Genomic DNA, 19,994 nt, shown 5'->3' on the forward strand with positions numbered 1-19,994 from the left:
AACGTTTCAGACATCAAATTGAAATTGCAGTTCTAACTGTCGAATGACACTGAAAACTATCACCAGCTAAATAAGGTTTTTTAATAGATAAAAATCATATTTATAGTAGTTATAAAATAAGCGAATCTAGACAAAGTTTCGACAGTGTTATTTTTAATTTGATCTAGACATATATGCAGATATGAAAAGTAGTTATTTAAGTACCAGGTATTTATGATGATTAAAGTAACTAAAAATGTCTAACAAGACATAATTATTTATATATTCCGGAAGAGATGACAGAATTCAGATCAATATATGGGGATAATCAGGTTAATACAACAGTAAAAACAACATTGGAATGAAACTGTGTGATAATTAGTTGATGTTATTGTATTTCTGAATCAAATAGAAAACGTACTTCGTTGAAAACGAATTAAAACCATTCAGATAATATTGAGTGTATTAGGGTTCATCATATTATTTATACGGTAATCGGATATTCTTCCACTTAATTTGCACCATCGTTACATTAGATGCAATAGACGGTTTTTTTACATGTTCATTACCAAAATCGCCTTGAGTTATGTACCACACTCAACAATCCTACTGACATTCTTATTATTCCAGCTTCAAATGAGTTTGGCAAATATTAAAAGACAAATGGAATTATTTTGTACAGAGAACTATGTACCAATATGTTATTTACATTCATCTTTAGCGATATTGAGTAAAATGAATTATGATTATGATTACTATATGCCTATAGAGTGTGGTATATTGTTTGTATGATATCAATTAACTTTCGTCCGGGTAAACGTATTATAACAATTTTATACATTGTTTTTAATAACATAACCAGACAGGAATAATCGATTTATTTTACTAGTCAAAATTATGATGAACTGAATTGTGAATTCTGCCTAAATTTTTAAACAAGTTTGCAGGAATCTCCTTAGATTCGCGTCGTAGTAATCTATCGGACTTCAGTGATGTAAGAGTCTTGAAAGAGGCTTTACAAAATAACAGTTGTTCATTTTCAACAAGAAGATAAATCTTTTTGATAAGTAAACACTTAATGCTTCATTGCATTATTCTTTACGAGTATTCCCGCTGCTTTGTTATAAATGTAATATATATTTAATTTGACCCGTATTAAGGATCCGTAAACTGGATTTGAAAGATCCTCTACAGTAGACCCCTTTTTCAGCAAATAAATTCATTAAATAACTTTATTCCATAGGCATATTCATTCGAGTCTACTTATATGATACACCACTTTTACGTAAATAAAAGGAAAAAAATACATATATTGCAAATCAGATTGTTGATCATTACTCAGTTTATTAATAACACACCAAACGTTTGTTTGAGGACATAGTCTAAGTGACAAAGTGAAGTGTTTCGGAGTAGGGCTTTTGTTGTGACATAATGAAGTTCAAGTAGATTAACTAATACTTCAAATTTTAACTTTTTGCATTGATTAAACAAATTTAAATCAGACTTTAAATTTCATAATAAACTTATCAGTGAAAAAATAGATAGATACCACGAAGTCGAATTACTTTGTAAATATATTAGTGCCCTATGCTATGCGCCTACCGATGACTACAATGAAGACGTTAAAGATCAATTCTACGATAGGCTGCAGTCAATCGTTGAGAAGTGCCCAACAAAGGACTTGACCATTGTGATGGGAGACCTAAATACCAAGATTGGAATGGACAACACCGGATATGAAGACATCATGGAACGACATGGACTGGGAGAAAGGAACGAAAATGGTGAGAGATTTGCATACCCATGTGCCTTCAATGAACTAGTCATACGAGGCACTATATTTTCACGTAAGCGCAAACACAAAGCAACATGGACTTCTCTGGATCACACTACACAGAACCGAATCGACCATATCTGCATCAACAAAAAGTTCAGGAAGACGATGGAGGATATGAGAACCAAGAGAGGAGCTGATATAGCATCAGATCATTACTTGCTGATCGCCAAGATGAAATTGAAAATCAAGAAACACTGGACCCCGGGATTCACAGTGGACATCTAGGATGCAGTTGGACGATCTAGACTTCGCAGATGATCTGGCCCTTCTATCCCAAACGCAACAACAAATGCAGGAGAAGACGAACAGTGTGGCAGCAGCCTCAGCAGCAATAGGTCTCAATATACACAAAGGGAAAAGCAGGATTCTCCGATACAACACAGAATGCACCAATCCAATCACAATTGACGGAGAAGATTTGGAAGATGTAAAATCCTTTACATATTTGGGCAGCATCATTGATGAACACGGTGGATCTGATGCAGATGTGAAGGCGCGGATCGGCAAAGCAAGAGCAGCATATTTACAACTGAGGAACATCTGGAACTCAAAGCAACTGTCAAACAACACCAAGGTCAGGATTTTCAATACAAATGTCAAGACAGTTCTACTATATGGGGCGGAAACCTGGAGAACTACGAAAACCATCATCCAGAAAATACAGGAAAAGAGGAAGACCAAAGAACACATTACGCCGAGAAATGGAGATAGACATGAGAAAAATGAACAACAATTGGGTAGAACTGGAAAGGTAGGCCCAGGACAGAGTGGGTTGGAGAATGCTAGTCGGTGGCCTATGCTCCATTGGGAGTAACATGCGTTACTTACTTACTTACTTACGCCTGTTACTCCCAATGGAGCATAGGCCGCCGACCAGCATTCTCCAACCCACTCTGTCCTGGGCCTTCTTTTCTAGTTCCATCCAATTCTTGTTCATTTTTCTCATGTCTATCCCCATTTCCCGGCGTAATGTGTTCTTTGGTCTTCCTCTTTTCCTTTGGCCTTGAGGATTCCATATGGGGGCTTGTCTTGTGACGTAGTTCGGTGCTTTCTTCAATGTGTGTCCTATCCACTTCCAGCGCTTCTTCCTGAATTCTTCTTCCGCTGGGATCTGGTTTGTTCTCTCCCACAGTACTTTGTTGCTGATAGTGTCCGGCCAATGGATCTGAAGTATTTTGCGTAGACAATTGTTAATAAACACCTGTATCTTCTGGATGATGGTTTTCGTAGTTCTCCAGGTTTCCGCCCCATATAGTAGAACTGTCTTGACATTTGTATTGAAAATCCTGACCTTGGTGTTGTTTGACAGTTGCTTTGAGTTCCAGATGTTCCTCAGTTGTAAATATGCTGCTCTTGCTTTGCCGATCCGCGCCTTCACATCTGCATCAGATCCACCGTGTTCATCAATGATGCTGCCCAAATATGTAAAGGATTTTACATCTTCCAAATCTTCTCCGTCAATTGTGATTGGATTGGTGCATTCTGTGTTGTATCGGAGAATCCTGCTTTTCCCTTTGTGTATATTGAGACCTATTGCTGCTGAGGCTGCTGCCACACTGTTCGTCTTCTCCTGCATTTGTTGTTGCGTTTGGGATAGAAGGGCCAGATCATCTGCGAAGTCTAGATCGTCCAACTGCATCCTAGATGTCCATTGTAATTCGTGCTTTCCTTCAGACGTTGACGTCTTCATGATCCAGTCGATCACCAGGAGAAAGAGAAAGGGTGAGAGTAAGCAACCTTGCGTTAGTAAGTGAGTAATGTTTAAGCTAGCTAACCAAATGCGAAAATCCAAATCACCCTAATCAGTTCTACAGTTATTAGTGATATACTCCCTGATCTTCGAAAAGATTGATATGGTTTTCGATGTGATTTACCTAGTACCTTAAAATGACTACATACTATATTTAATGTTGGACAGCTGAAGTCATTATAAAAGAAAAAATAAGCTCAAATATTTTAGTTATCACCACTCATCTGCATACCAAAGAAATTCAAGCTGCAGTCACTGACTGTGAGAAACGTTATGGCTCAGAAGTTTTGCGGTAGCATGATTTACCACAAGGTCTTCGTTAAACTCTGAGAATACTTTCAAATGAATCTGAAATAGAATACCTTACAGATTGCTTAAAAGTGTCGAAAATTCTTCTAAGCATTCTACAGATAATTTTCGTTTGCCATGATTAGGACCACTAAAACTTCAAAATTCAAATCAAACGAGAAAAAATTCTATGATAAAACACGTTTTTCATGTTGTATATAATCTTAGGTAACTAGAATATGTACCGTACTCATTGAAAGGTCATTGTGATTATCTAATCACTTAGTCAGACTTATCAGTCAATAATTCTATTTATTGATGCACTGAGCAGAATGATTTATCTGAGTACATGATTTTTTTTACCTTCAAATATAGTTTAATTTGTAAGTGTTTAAATATAAAATAGTTAGCATACAAAACAATAGACATATGACCTAATTTAATTTGATTCATCTCTGAATTTTGATCTACGGATTTTTTAAAAACTATATTGATTTCTTTGGGGTACTAATGATCAATTCATATCCTAAGATTGATCATTACGCATTAATAGTCTTATAATTAATTTCCTGTCTTTATTTATTTAATTTCAAACGGTGAGTCACTTGTTTTCAGATTGTGCACACGTATGTAAAACTTTCAACTAACTTCTTACCAAAATTTTGTTTCGTTAAAATGAGCTAAGAGAGTGCTGATCGATGGATAACATATAGTGATATAAAGTGTAGCAGACTGATGGCTACTCACCAAGTCGGATTACTGATGTAAGCTTCTGAATGATCTAAAACAAGACTATCAGGCATGAATAATTTTATTTTAGCTAAGAAAATGATATTTTTATACACATAATATTAACATTAAATAAACATGATAAAATATCAAAGGCGATTACAGAAAATCAATTCCTAGGTCACGCACTCTCCCATCAACTAAGACCTGATTTTAAGGCATAATTCTTGGGATCCTTCTGTAACAAGACTGCCAAAACGGTGACACCTCTGTTTTGTTTAGTAAGTTCTAAAGAAGTCATGTAAATTACGTTTCTGTTCCATTTCTTTTCATTCGGTCATTCATATTAACACATTTATTTATTTCATTTTTACAATTTACTTCATCAATAAAGAGTTTGTGTGTATGACAGATTTGCAAGCTGCGGAATGTATCAGTATTTACCTGCTACATTAAACCTCCTAAACAGATAAACTGATATAAATGAGCACCAGTGTATCCAAGCTATCTTCAATTTTATACGATGTGGTAATAATGCTTATACGTAACCAGACAAACGAGACAAGTTTTCGGTCAATGAAGTAATGAGAAATTTGAACTGTTAATTGTAATAGAGACAAAATTGAAATACCGGGGGAAAATTTTATTTATGGATTTCAAAATTCAATGCAGAGATTAGTTAACAATAAAAAGATACGAATCATCATGTGATGTTTATGCCTCGTTTAGTTGCTGAAACATAGTTTACCAATAAGTTGCTAAAAATATCTTCCACCGCCTCTAAAAGCTGAAAAGATCATTGGTATTTATAAAACATTTGCCATTTTGTTCAACCTCTCATAAAACTTTTGATAGCTTTCTTCATAATGAATATCTGCGCAGTTTTGCTGATGTGACACCCGTGTATGAAGCTAATCTTAAAAGATGTATGTCATAAATCGCTATCTTTCTTCAGCTAAATAAGTATGATACGGCTGCATGATGATTTCATAGGATAAAACACACCAATAAAAATTAACTTGGAGATTAACATCAACATAAATACACTATTTGGAATATTTCGAAGTAAGTGACAACAAACTGAGTTGAAACTTGTTTTAGGTTAATCTCCACATCCTAGAACTTTCATTATCCCAGTATACCTTATTAGTCGTAATATCTTTGCTCTTTAACGAAGTCTTAATTGTTCCTGGCGATTTTTAATTCTACCACGTTGTGTAAGTTCGTTTCACTCTCGGAATTAAATGACAGATAATTATTACAGGATTTTACTATTTTGTTAAATATTTAGTAGAAATTTTAAGCGCTCTGTTAAATTCACTTACTACGAATTTCGAGTTAGCTAACAAATCCTACATACACAGTTTCTCATTGACTATAAATTCAACACCCTCTTCCAGATTCTAAATGTTTCAATCAGTTGGTTTAACTTAGATGAAACTATCATTTAGAAACATGTCATGAATACGATTGACAGTTTGATGATTTATAACTGGTTTAAAACCTTTTAACTATAGTACATCCGAAATGCAAGCTCAAATGCCGATTCTTTTTGTTATTTATAGCAAGAACTTATCAAGCATCATGCATTAGTAGTAGCAACTCATTGTAAAAGCTGACTGTTCCATATCTAAGTTTTGTTAATCATTTTATTTCATCACTACTTCTCTAATATTGTTGTCTCCGTTATTTTCTATCAATATATTTTTTACACTGAAAAAAATTATTTACCATAAAATTGATTTTCCACCGTTTTATTCTATAAGAAGCTGATAGGAATCTATTGAAACAGTAAAACACATTATTTGCTGTTTTTCTTAACACATTTGGAATGAAAGCAAATAGAAATTGAACACTATTTCTATTATATTTAGTTCCCTATTTAAGCTTAGATAATTTGTTTTAGTTTGACTAACTGATTTCTGGAAACAAAATGAGTAAAGTTTTCGAGAAAAATATTAGTACAACACAGTGTGATGCAGCTATAGGGAAAGTATTTTTTATATGATATAGTGGATTGAGTATAATTTTTTATTAGACCGATTATAAAACATTAACCAGCATTTATAATTACATATGGCGAAATCATTTTCTGTCAGAGTTGTATTTATTATTTTAGTCTCGCTACTTATTGTAGTTAATATTTCGGAAATGATTAAGATTCCTTAAATGATTTGATTTATTTATTTACAATTTTTATTGCATACTTGACAAAAAAAACATATTTTCGTAATTAAGCATAAGAAATATCAGTTTATTTAATCTCAATAAGTTATTGTTAATATCTAACCAAAGACTCATTAATTAGGTGATCACATTATGTGGAGAGGAAATAGTGTATGTAGAGTTGTATCCTAAATATAAAGCCGTTCATTTTTGGTCGAATTTCTTCGAGATAATTCCTATGTTTCGTGTATTACTCTTCCTGATAACTGTGTAAAAATTTCAGAAGATAATACGAGTGGTGACCACAACTTGTAATTTTACAGCACATATATATAGAGAGAGAGAGAGAGGGAGAGAGAATGCGTCATCGAACAATTTAGGCAGCTAGTCAAACTTGTCAAAGAAGGTCAAATACCAAATCAAAATCAATGAATAATGAAATCCAGTAGATTAGTACTCCCTCGACTCTACGGTAGGCTGAAAATACTCAGACCGAACATCCCGCTAAATCCATTTATATCACTCCCCGGAACCTCAACATACAATTTAAAGAGAGAAATTTCAAGAATATTGAAACATTTAGTGGATCTACCCAATCACTCTATCAAATCTTCCATGCAATTCTCGGATAAGGTTAAAGACATTTGGATCAGCAACGACAAACTGTTAATGTCCTTCGATGTAACATTCTTAGTCACCTCAATTGAACCAAGCTTAGCAAAGGGAACTCTAACCCTGTTTCTCAACAATGATACAAATCTAGCAAAGTACACGAAGCTTCTAAGTGAAAGATTACTAGAACTCATCAGTTTATGCTTAACAACATATTTTTAATTCAACAAAAAAATCTATGGACAAACGAAAGGAATACCGATGGGATCACCAATATCAGCAGTTATTGCATCAGCAGCTGTGGAGAGGCTTGAAGCCTCGATCTTACGAGTGATCAAGCCGGAAATTTGGATTTCTTATGTGGACTACACATTCATCATCGTCTAAAAGGACGAGCTGGAAAACACCTACAATTTGATCAACAACGTCTTCGATGATATGAGGTTCACAATAGAACAGGAATCAAACAACAAACTACTGTTCTTGGATGTATTAATCCCCAGAACCGACACAGGAAAACTGGAAAGTGGAGCATGTCGGAATCCGAATCACACAGATCAAATTCTCAATTCCAGTAACAACAACAAAACCAACTGCTATAAACTTTGTTCAAGAAGGTGAGGACACACTGCAACACGCAGCGCGGAGAAAATGAATAAAAATATCTAAAGACTATCTCTCAAAAACGGCTACCCATTCAACTTCACCAAAACATATCAACGGAACGCATCAACAGAAACAAAATCAGGTACCGAAACCAACAAACAGATCATCCTACCATATATAAAAGACATCAGAAATTACAACGAGATTGCTGAAGCCTTTTAGAATAAGTGTAGCACACAAATGAACAAAACCACTTGAATCAATCTCATGCAAACCGAAGGACGAAGTGATAAAAGAAGAAAAACCGGACATCATTCAACTGCGAGAAACATTACACAGGACAAAGTGGATGCCCCCTTCATCCTCGCCTACAGAAACACCAACTAGCGTTAACAACCCATGATGTGCCTTTGATCATATCAATAAACGTGGAAAATTATAGAGGAACATTTGACTGAAGTGGTGTTAAAGTATTTGATAGAGGAAATACTAAAAACACCAAAGAATTTTTTAGAAGCTTGACACTCAGGTTAATTATCAGTCAACAAACACATCGAAGTCAATCCAATTTATCAACCACTCATGAAAACCATGGACAACTGTGGCACAAAGAACCAGATTAAAGGTAGATACAATCAAAATGAAGATACAGACAGTGACAGTTCAAGGGCAAACAATATCCAGTCAAGATCAAGGTCGACAAAACAAGCTGTGAGTCATATATAGAGAAACTCGAATACGTTACTTCTACCTGAAGTTTGTGATGATGATGGTGTACAGAACAATAATGATAGCTCCACGACCAAATCATCCAGCTCAGAGAACAAAACATCACCTAGAAAATTCACCTCAACTCATATTCACTACTGATGACTATACTTAAGTATTTTGTTTAAATAATAAATATTTTAATAAAACGAGGACATTTCAGTGATTATCTTTCATATCACGTTTTTATATTTTATTTAATTTTGATTACCGTTGGACTATAACGTAACGTTAAGTTTTCAGTGACTTTTACGCACTGTAAAAACGATTGCACAGCTCTAATAAATGATATCATTGGGAAAAATACTTTATTTGCTGAAATGTCTTCATTTGATTTAGTGATTCAATGAATTTCTTTCGTTGTTTTCAAATATTCTAATCATTTATCGATGGACAGTTAGTTATGATATTTGGTTACTAACTATAAAGTATTCAAGCTAATAGGATCAACAAAAGCTTAGAAACGTGTAATTTTAGTCTTCATTGGTGATCACTTATTTGATATTTGTTTCTTGATGTAACTGCATCATTTTCTGTATTCATCGTAATAACCTATAAGTTTAGAAATGTGATTTTGAGTGTTCATGAATTTAAGACTTTTGTAAAGTTTTCTGGAATAACGAAATATAATGGATTGTAATTGAATGAATTTTATGGTTTTATCATTTTCCATAATTCGTAATTTTCTAGTAATATATCTTGTTTACGGAAATTGTATCAGTGTAGGTTTCATAATATCAAATGAAATGCTTTTTCCTTTTACTCTGCAAGATAAATAGCGATATCATTTTAACTTGACTCAACTACGGAGATTCATCCATTCACCTTCAAAAATACATATAAATTCCCAGTAAAACTATCGTCTCATAGGTCAGTCTTGGTCTTTATCTTACTCTTTATGTCTATCAACTAGTGTAGTGAAAGAGTTGATTAAAATTATTCTACAGCGCGGTTACTGTTTATTGGGCAACTAACAAACCTATTTTATTTCTCGACAAAACTTCTTTTTGGTTGAAGGCGTAAATTTCATCTTGATCCTTGTACTGAAAATAAATCTCATTCACTTTTATTGGCTTAATTCTTTTTCAAATTATTAGTATGGAAACTCTTAGGCTTATCAATTGACTTTACAATGCCGCCTATATATATGGTCAGTTCAAACATGACTACTAAAAAAAATTTATCACAACACAAGCTAGTATCTATTTCATATCAAATATCAGTCAAAACTGTTCTCATTCATTTATTCAAATTTAATTAGTTTTATTTGGTTCAACTGACATCTAACCTTTCTGATTTTGTCCATCAATATACATCAGTACAATTCTATAGAATTCTTACTGAAAATATGTACATGTATTCACATATTTAAATTATTGCACATGTCTGTGTTTTGTTAGCGATCGAAATAAACTTCATAAAGTATGATAGATTTCTGTAAATTGACTAGTCTAAATGTTCTTACAAACCCACATATTTAGCTTGTAAACCCCTTTAACCTGCATAATTTATCAAAACTGAGAAACTTGATTTGTTCTTATATCCAATCGATTAAATTAACACTGAAACTTTCGAAATGACCCTTAAAATATGACACTACAGTTGTTAACTGAGTTAGCCAGTGTTTGTGCACCTATGTATTTTTGTGCATTTGGTTAAATCGATCGACGTTTACTGGTTATTTGTAGTAATATTCTGTGACAGTAAGAAAGAGCTGTAATGGACGTCTTATAACTAAAACAATTTAAATATTATGTATTCAGGTGATGAATATAATGATTATGACATTATTCATGAAAATATTGATTGACATTATCGATAATTTTTGAAGTTATTTCTCACTGTTTCTGCTATATCAGAAAACATTGTCTATCGAAAATTACACTCGGCAGAGGAAATCAGAATCATGTCAGAACAACTCAATTAATGAGGATAATTCAATTGATGTAAACGAAGTAGAAAACACTGAGCTTTCTGAACAAATACGTAAAGAGTTAAGTGATATTTCTGCACGGTTATCAAGTTTATCTTCAAATCCTTCTGTTCCCATTTGGTATCAGTCAGATGATAATAATGTATCACATGAAATAGGTTAGTTGTTATCATTGGTTCTAGTTTTAAAGTTTTTTTTATCTTAAGTTATTTTTAAAATGAATATTGTAATGAGGTTATTTCTAGCATATGCGTTGATCCGTATTATCTCGAAATATTTGCATGATTGAATCTGAATCTGAAATGTAATCCAAATGGTCGTTTTAATTACCTATCCTATATAATTAATACATTTCAAATACTAGTTGAAAGGTAATTCGTTATACAAAATAAAATTGGGTGAATATAAAATTATTCTGTATTTAATGTCCATCATTAAATATGATAAGCAAATTGTAGTTTTTTATGTTATTAAATAAAATTGCAGTGATAAAGATATTTATTTAGAAATATCGATAAACCAGTCAAGTTATACTGCGACATTTTGAATTTCTTTTGTTTAAGGACTGTTGCTTTACAAAAGTTCCTAATTTTCTATTACTATGTAGTAAGTAGCAACTCTGTCATGCCTTCCTAACTGCGAAACTGTTGATCACCATGTCAGAATTTACAAATTATAATTTATAAATATTCAGTTTAATGAATACGATGGTCGTTTTTAATTACAATGCATTCCTAAGTAATCCATTTTGGACTAGTTAAATGTTCAACATCAGAATTGTACTTCGATAAAAGGTGAGTAAATTTATTGTAAAAATTGACCTCAAGTTGTACATTCTTGGTATTAACTAGCTATTTGAAATTCTTCCGAAAGTTTTTTTCAACTTCGTTTACTTTTAAAAATTTACAGTATTAAAAATAATTTATCTGCTTCTGAAATATCAATTTTCAAGAGACAATGAAACACAATAAAATATACTCATTAAAATTTCCTAAGATATGATATACGCATCACATACTTCCACATTTTATTGCTTCATAGGCTTTCAACAAAGTACACCTTTATCGGACAGAACTATCGCACCACAAGATTCGTTTTCAGAAGTCATCTCAAATAAACAACAGAATTTATTTGTATATAATAAAACTAACGTGACGTCTGATACATCTGATCACCTCAAATATTCAATTAGTCGACTTTCTAACGACGACCAGTTCAAAGTTAATTACAGACATAAAACGTTGAATAAAGACAACTTGGATTCACTCAGGAAGCTGAAACGCTGTCCAACAGCCGGAAAAAATTCCATAGCAAACAAGAAATATACAAAAACTATTTTTCCTAACAAAAGTTGGATAAAAGTACCTCAAAATTTATTAATTAGTGCTGCTGAAGGTCTACAAGAACTTTTCCACGATTCATCAGATGATGAATCCCTTGATGATCACTCTTTACTAAAATTTGATATTCAGAATTCTACTCAGAACTTAAGTGATAGCAGCAGCAGTACCGAAAGTAGTAAACATACTTACACTATGGAAAGTCCATCTGAATATTTGGACAGAAAATTTGATCTTGAACAAATGGAGGGAAGTTATCACTCCGCAATTTCTAACAATTCGGCATCTAATTCAGGTGAGTAACTTTACGTAAATTTTATTTTTAATTTCAGATATTTATTTCACTTGAAAATATGGCTTTAAATATTTCATTTAAACATTTGAAATTTATTTCACTACCGTTCAATGAGCATTTAGATAAGATTTCATGGGTTGCTTTCTGTTGGTGATGGGCTAAGTAATGTACAAACACTATAATCTTTTTACTCTTCTTAGTTTAAAATTCTTGGTTTCGAAAGAACCCGAAATCGTTTCTTTTATCCTTTATTAATGATCAATTCCACGACACGTGGAACACTAGAGTTTTCGAGGTCATTTTACATCCTATTTACTTTAGATTTTCGATCGGATTTCAATATGTATTAAGTAAATGAATTATTTGTTTCTGGATATCGCGAGAGCGATTGTATGTGATATATCCAATTTATTAAAAAAATAGAAATCTGAAGTAGACATCTGATATAATTAAACATGATATTTTGCATTTTACGTAAATGTAAATGTAAACTAAGATATTTGATAATTTTGTTTAGAATTTATCTACTTTACCAAATACATTTTCAATTTCTTGAAAATAGTTTAATCTCATTTTCACGATAGGTTCGCGTATTCACGAAACAACTGACTATTCAACTAGTAATGGAACTTTCACTAGACCCCGCCTACCTCATTCTGTTGTTCCGAATGCAGATTTGTACCTGAAGACTAATAGTAATAATTGTGGTTCAACCAAAGAAAAGAAGTCATCACATCATCCTTTAAAAATGAATGACTTATTATCACTTGAAGAATTGGACGATTATTTGTTTGATACACAAAAATTAGTTACAGTATGTTTTAAACAGTCTTGTTAAATAACTATTCATGAATATTTTTTTTATTGTTACTGTAATGGTTACAACACAATGATCACTCTGTATAAAAAAGAATTTCGTCCGGTCAAAACATGAGTGATCATAAAATATATACTAATATGCAAGAAATGCATCTAAAAATGCAAAAATCTTTATCAAGGAGAAGGTTAGTAACTTTATGCCAAATGGTGAATTAGTTTAATGGAGGTTTGTCACCAATGCACCAGAAAAAATTCAAAATAAGATTTCCCAATTAACTAAATAAATATAACTACAGGGCTTTAGTAGGCTGATACATTATTTGCTTTTTGTGACTGCGGTTTTATCGTGCGATGATGCTATGAACATAAATCTTCAATTTAATTCAACATATTACTTGGGCGTACCCCGTTTGTGTAACAGCGGTAATAAGAAGCCAAATACAGGTTGCAATGGATGAATGTATTTCCAGCGCTCGTTTATCCAGATAGACATTTTGAAAGAAAAGCGAGAAAACAAAGCGGAGCGGAGAAGGCGAGTTAAAAATCAGGAAATTGGTCTGTCCAGAATCTAGAATAACCTATGTCGGCTTGACATGATACTAGACACTACAAGCTGTATACATGATTTATAATTGTATAAACCATGTATCATTTGTCTTGACAACATTAGGTAGATTGTTTGAAAACTACCAAGTTATGACAGCAGAGCTGTTATTTTTCAACGATTTCTAAAGTCGTTGTTATAGCTTGTGGCCTTGGGTCCTATTAATATATAACGTAATCATAACACCAATTAGAGAACAGTGAATTATCGACCGGAACAATGACGCGTAAACCCGTACGAACAGTCTACAGTCCTTATCCGTTCTTCTTCCTCTCTAGTCATGCCTGTTAAGTCCAGAACACCAATCTCAGCCTCCGTGATTTGAATCATGTATTTCAAACATACTGGGTTTATATACATACCAAACAGACCACGTTGTACCATAAAATAGAAAATAACATTTGTACGAGAACCTAGCCAAAAGTGGCTGTGAATAAGGGAGACTGTAATTAATAGACTGGGCATAACTCAAGAACAGTAAATCATATAATAATAGTTTATAGGTCAAAGTAAAGCTTGAATAGTTTTACATTAAGAATATACGTATAATATCTGTCCATAAATAGTTCTCAAAATTAAATCAATCTAACTGACAGAATAACTAAACCACAGAAATTTGCACGGATCTTATAACAGACAAGGTCATTATTTAAAATATTTGCATGTAAATTCAGTACTTGAATACTATTCAGTCCGGACTGAAAAATATCGACCTACGATTACATCATGTTGTATAAATCCTATTTATTTATGAATATGTAATTAAACAGTGTGCTTTTAAATCTATTATTTAACATGTTCATTCATAGACTACATTTATCGCATATAAATAAATAATTTACATAATGTACTCATTGTTTTTTTTGAATTTATTTTATCCCAACTCGCTTAAACGGAAACCACTAGCAACTGGAGCAAAAAATGGCAAATGATAAGTCTGAAAAGGAGATTTCTCAAAAACAGCTGACTGTTAAACAGAATGAGATGATCTGCTCCGCTGAAGATTACGAAGTAGCGAAAGCATTAAGCAATGCTGATCAATTGCTTGGATCAACTGTTAATAAGCGTTTGTCAGCCATTCTCCAACGACGACAGGATAGACAAAAAGGTTACACCTCAGGTTTGGAACAGGCAAAAAAGATGCTGAATGGATTTAATGGGATTCCTGAAGAGAAGATTAATAGGTCACGTAGAACAGCTCAGTCTGTGGTGGCATCTCGACCACAATCTCAGCAACCAACATCTCGATGTACGAAAAACTCCCATGCACCTCCTTGTGACCAACCTTCTGTACCGTTGAGAAATGCATCCGAGACGCGTCGTAATCACTCCAAGTGAGCTTTACATTTCATTCCTAAAATGGTGTCTATTTCAGTATAATTAATAATACATTTCTTTTCGTAAAATTTTTAAACTAATTTTCTGCTAAAATTTTAAGTGTTGCTTCAAGGAAATTGATTATGTAAAATAAACAGTTTATTAGATGTAAAACATTTTGGAAAAGGTTATATAGAACCGAGATTCGCACTCTCTTCAGTGTATTATCCGCATCATTTTCATGGTTTTGTTTCTATCATTCAAAAATCTAGATAAATCTAATGTTTGCATTAATACGCTTAAGAGTTTGGACTAAATTCATCATAAATGTTTTCTTTTGAAAATTCAGCACGAATGAAAACAACTGTCAAGAACACTTCATCGAAGTACTCTTGGAACTATGATTGGGACATTCCCATGTTATGATGTAATGGATATCGGTACATTACTAGAAAGAGATCAAAACCTCGATCATTCGTTTGTCCTCTTTATATTTTGATGTGTGCTACAGATCCCAAAGTCGCCTTAAAACAGAACAGAATCCTTCATTATTAGGAAGCGAAAATGATTTGACATGAAAAATGGCGATAATAACTGGAAGAAGAAATTATAGATCTAGATCAACATCATTTCAGACATTTTCTAACGGAAACTGATCTCCTATAAGGAATAATGTATTTTTAGTCAGACTCCATGATCTCTGCAGTGAACCTATTTTACTGAAGATCCTTTATTAATAACGCATTACAGGAGGGTCTTTGGTTTAATCTGTCCCATATATTACACCGATATCTGATTTAGATATTATTGTGAATCAGGGTTTGGTAGACTGATAGATAAGGCTTTGAATTTATGACAACAAATAAATCATTTAGTAAACGTGGCAACATTTTGACATTTTCGTCATGTTTTTAAGTATTTATTCATCCGGGTGAAAAAACACTCCCACTGTTTTCAGTTTTGATTACTTCAGTTTCTGTTTGGAGTACTGTAATGTGGAAAAACACCAAATGTTTGTTGGAAATAACTGGTGTGTTTAGGTTCCATATATAACTCGTTATTTGTAGCTATAGGGGCAAAGCACTAGAATACTTTGTTTTTCATTTTACTTCTAAATTAACAATATTTATAATTAAAATGAAGCTGTTCTCAAAATCTTCGGATAAATCAAAAATTATATACTGTTAAAAAGTTAAATGATCGTTCTTTTTTATCAAGAACTGTTAATTACATCATTACTTTGTGTATAAAAGTTAAGGTCCCATTGATCTAAGAAGTTTTTCAGTGACACTATTAAATTTGAAATGAGTTTTAATTAAGTACGTTTATTATGAATTGATTTCAGTCCATCAATCGGAATTTATGCTGTTTAAAATAATTAGCCTGGATCACCACTTGTTATGAGGATAGGTTATTATACCCTGTTAGTTATTTCATTAAATTGTTGTTTTATGGGACAACTTTAATTAGTCAGCTGCTCAGTAAGATATTACAAGTGATTATTGAACTACTTAACTCATTTTATGAATGAACATAGTGAATAAATAAAGTTTTATTGACATTTCATTTAACCAAAAAAGATCATTGTTATTTGAAAATATTTTATAATGTTTGTCCAATTTTACTTACAATAGATTATCGCATAATTCATCCAACTTTCCGATCTCGGTAGAAAAATCTGCAAAATCATTCTTTTCTCAGAAAACAGTCAGCATTGATCGTTACGGTATTTCCCATAATCACTCATCAATCTCATCTACACCTGAAAGTTCAAGACATCTAGGCGTTGACGCTATAAAAACAAGCAAAATGTTGGCTGCTCTCAACTGGCAACGTCGTAAATCTTATGATCCAAAACAGTTTCTTAATAAATCGAGTGGAAATTCTACAGGTTTATTATACTGCTATATTTTATTTTATAACATATTTTTATGATCTGTTGAAGTATATTGTTCGGCTATTAGATAACAATTCTTTAGATTTATGGCATAATGATTATAAAACTTGAAGTTTAGTCTCTTCTTTAGAGTCTTAATTCCCGTTCTCTGTCTTACATTTTTACTGCTGAATAGACCCTTTGGCTTCCTCTACTCGTAAATAGGTTATTTTTGTGCGTAATGATTATATATGATTACCAACTGTTACCTTGAGTACTTTGTTTAAAACAATTATTTTTAATACAAATCCGTAAGCTATTTAATATTTGGGGATTCATCTCTTATTTGGAATAGAATAGTTGACTCTTTACAGAAAAATTTCCAAACACATAGTTTGTGTTCGCTTGTGTTGTAAAACCTTTTCTCTAAATACGTTTACTGTAACAGGAGTAAATTATATTGTTCCAACTTATAAATAAACAAACCGATAACCATAATAATCAAAAGAATAAACCATCGAAAGTTTACTAATCAACTACCATGGAACTCTCAATAGTTCACTTTCTGGTTATTAGTTCTGACTAAATTCTATTAACTGTTTCGAGTGTTACCATCAATCTAAATAATTATACAAGACTTTGTCTTACAAATATCGTTTGATAGTTCGGGTTGTTTGGTGAGTGGCTCCTCGTTATAAGTGTTTTATGCTAATGTTAACTTAATCACACTCTATCAGAATCTTTACGGAGATTTATTTCAATTGAAACTTTGAGCTTTTTATATTTTAATACGATTAATTACTACTCTGAATAAACTTATTTCCCCCGATTTTCAGATATGATATTTGGATTGGTGACTCTAGGTCATTCAAAGTTCTGTGTTGATTATAACCAAACATTTGGTACTGTTGTTTGTTTTTTGACTCAAAAATAATATGCAGTTCATAACAACAATTCTTTTTCCAAGCATCAAAGACCTGATGTATGACTGTCTAATATGTTTTGTGTCCGAACTATATTCCATTAAACTAGTTGCTGCAAACTTTGGTATACCCATTTTCAAATTCATAACACTACTGTATTTAAAAAGTTCCCGGTAGCTTATTTTGGAATAGTAGAAAACATTGTATTTGCGGTTTGAAATTATCTCACATTTATCATGGTAACTCAACTTAATTGTAACTTGAAGACGTTCTTCCTAAAATAAAGAAAGACCTACTGTTTTATATGCGAAGTTGCCAGTTTACTTTTTTAAATTTTCATGTCAGTGGGTACAAATGAATTATTTTATCTAAAATTGTTAACTCTTTACAAAATTAAATGGAGTAAAAGTAAAAACTGTAGAAGAATAATATATTTTTATTTCACGAATTATTCTTGAATGCTTACAACTTATTATTCACATGTATAGGCTGTTTGACATAAAACAGGATGTGTGTACTTTTGTCCTCTCTACTTAGGAGTATTCATCGATGTAGATAATGACAAATTTAAAATAACCAGTGGTGATATATGTAAGAAATTTTTACATGATCGATTATCTGTAGAGGATTTGAGCTGATTTTATCGATCTGACTTATATCAAATAGAGAGCACTACAACGTTATATAATTTACATTTGTGATTAGATCAGAAACTTGATTTAAAGATTAGGTTACATGATACTACTTACTGTTCAGCTACCATTTGTCGGAGCTTAGTATTTCCAATTATCTTTTAACTGATCAGTTACTTATTCTTCCTTTCAAATGCACTTAATGCTTTGAAGTTTAATTACATTTAGTAGTGAGTTTAAAAGGACATCAACACTTATGATTATGGTTTTAAAAAAAAAACATGCTTTATTAGTACTACCGTAATAAAAAAAAGTACTCAGAATTAAAGACAATAAGTTACAGGGTTAATAAGTTCTAACCAAATTTTAGGCTTTGACTTCATTGGTTAGGTTAACTTATAATGTGACTGTTTATTGGTCAATTTAAAAAAGTTATTGAATGGATACATTAAGAAATTTTAAAAAAAATACTCTATGTTTGAAATTTATTCAAAATTGTGATTAAAACTATTTATTTAACTTTTATAAGAATTTAAAATGAATACTGAATTGCGTTTAAAGTACTGAAATAAACCTAGAAGTTTAATATATTCTATTCAATCAAATTAACTAAAGATATTCAAGAATAATCAAATGAATTGATAAGTTAAGTCACTAATCAGATACATTATAATAAGATTGTATGATAATATATGCTAAAGTTAATGTTTTTAAACAAGTTAGAGTAAAGTAACTATATATTAAGCGTGAATCCATGTCTGAACAGTTTGGTTCCCTCTGTAGTTTTCGTTCTCATGTAATTAAATTAAACCGATTGCGATGGAAAGTTATCTAGTTCATGCGAAAAAAAAAACAGGAAGGAGATTTGTGTTGATTTTTTTCTGTTAGTAGTATTTAGATCATAAGATTTATGTGCTCAAGACAGATTCGAGACATAAATTTTCAATATTGAGATGAACCGGACCTGCTTGTTGATCCAACTGAAGTCATTTAAAATTATTCTTAGAGTTTATATATTTTTGAAGTCCTTTATCAAACCATAGTCTATTTTGAGTACTTGAGCGAACAACATAATTTTAAGATGAATAAAGTTTAATATTAAGTTTAAAAACGAACATGGAATGATGTTTCCTTTGTTATTAAACATTTATATTGCATAACGTTACGTTTATCTACTGCCTACATTTATTAACAATGAGTTTACTAACACCATTTACTATAAATGACGAAATTATTAGAATCCTATGTAATATTCTCACCCATTCCCAAAGCTACTAATCGAAACACCTGTACCCGTTAAGCACCATATGTAATGCTGTTGTTCAGACATTAAGATTCATATACAATATTTGACAGTAATGTCAAAATATGGGCTTGGTCCTGTTGGCTACATTTCAATTATATTTAGATTCTACTTATATCGCATATATAGAATAAAGAAAACCGTATTTCACTCTCACACTTAAGTTCCTATCTCAGTATTGAAAAAATAGTTAATTTCTAAATGAAACTAAGATAAC

At 32.0% G+C, this 19,994-nt stretch overlaps 1 protein-coding gene across 1 annotated transcript in view; it reads left to right on the forward strand.

The window, feature by feature from the left end:
• The window catches only part of MS3_00009867 (uncharacterized protein), a 39,899-nt gene that overhangs the window by 9,872 nt on the left and 10,033 nt on the right, over positions 1 to 19,994 (forward strand). Inside the window, exons 4-8 of the mRNA XM_051218267.1 lie at positions 10,595 to 10,826; positions 11,710 to 12,303; positions 12,888 to 13,117; positions 14,633 to 15,060; positions 16,678 to 16,934. Coding sequence (XP_051074112.1) covers positions 10,595 to 10,826; positions 11,710 to 12,303; positions 12,888 to 13,117; positions 14,633 to 15,060; positions 16,678 to 16,934 — 1,741 coding nt within the window. The remainder of the gene's footprint in view (positions 1 to 10,594; positions 10,827 to 11,709; positions 12,304 to 12,887; positions 13,118 to 14,632; positions 15,061 to 16,677; positions 16,935 to 19,994) is intronic.

This window comes from Schistosoma haematobium, chromosome 1 (assembly GCF_000699445.3).
Source record: "Schistosoma haematobium chromosome 1, whole genome shotgun sequence".
Taxonomy (NCBI): Eukaryota; Metazoa; Platyhelminthes; class Trematoda; order Strigeidida; family Schistosomatidae; genus Schistosoma; species Schistosoma haematobium.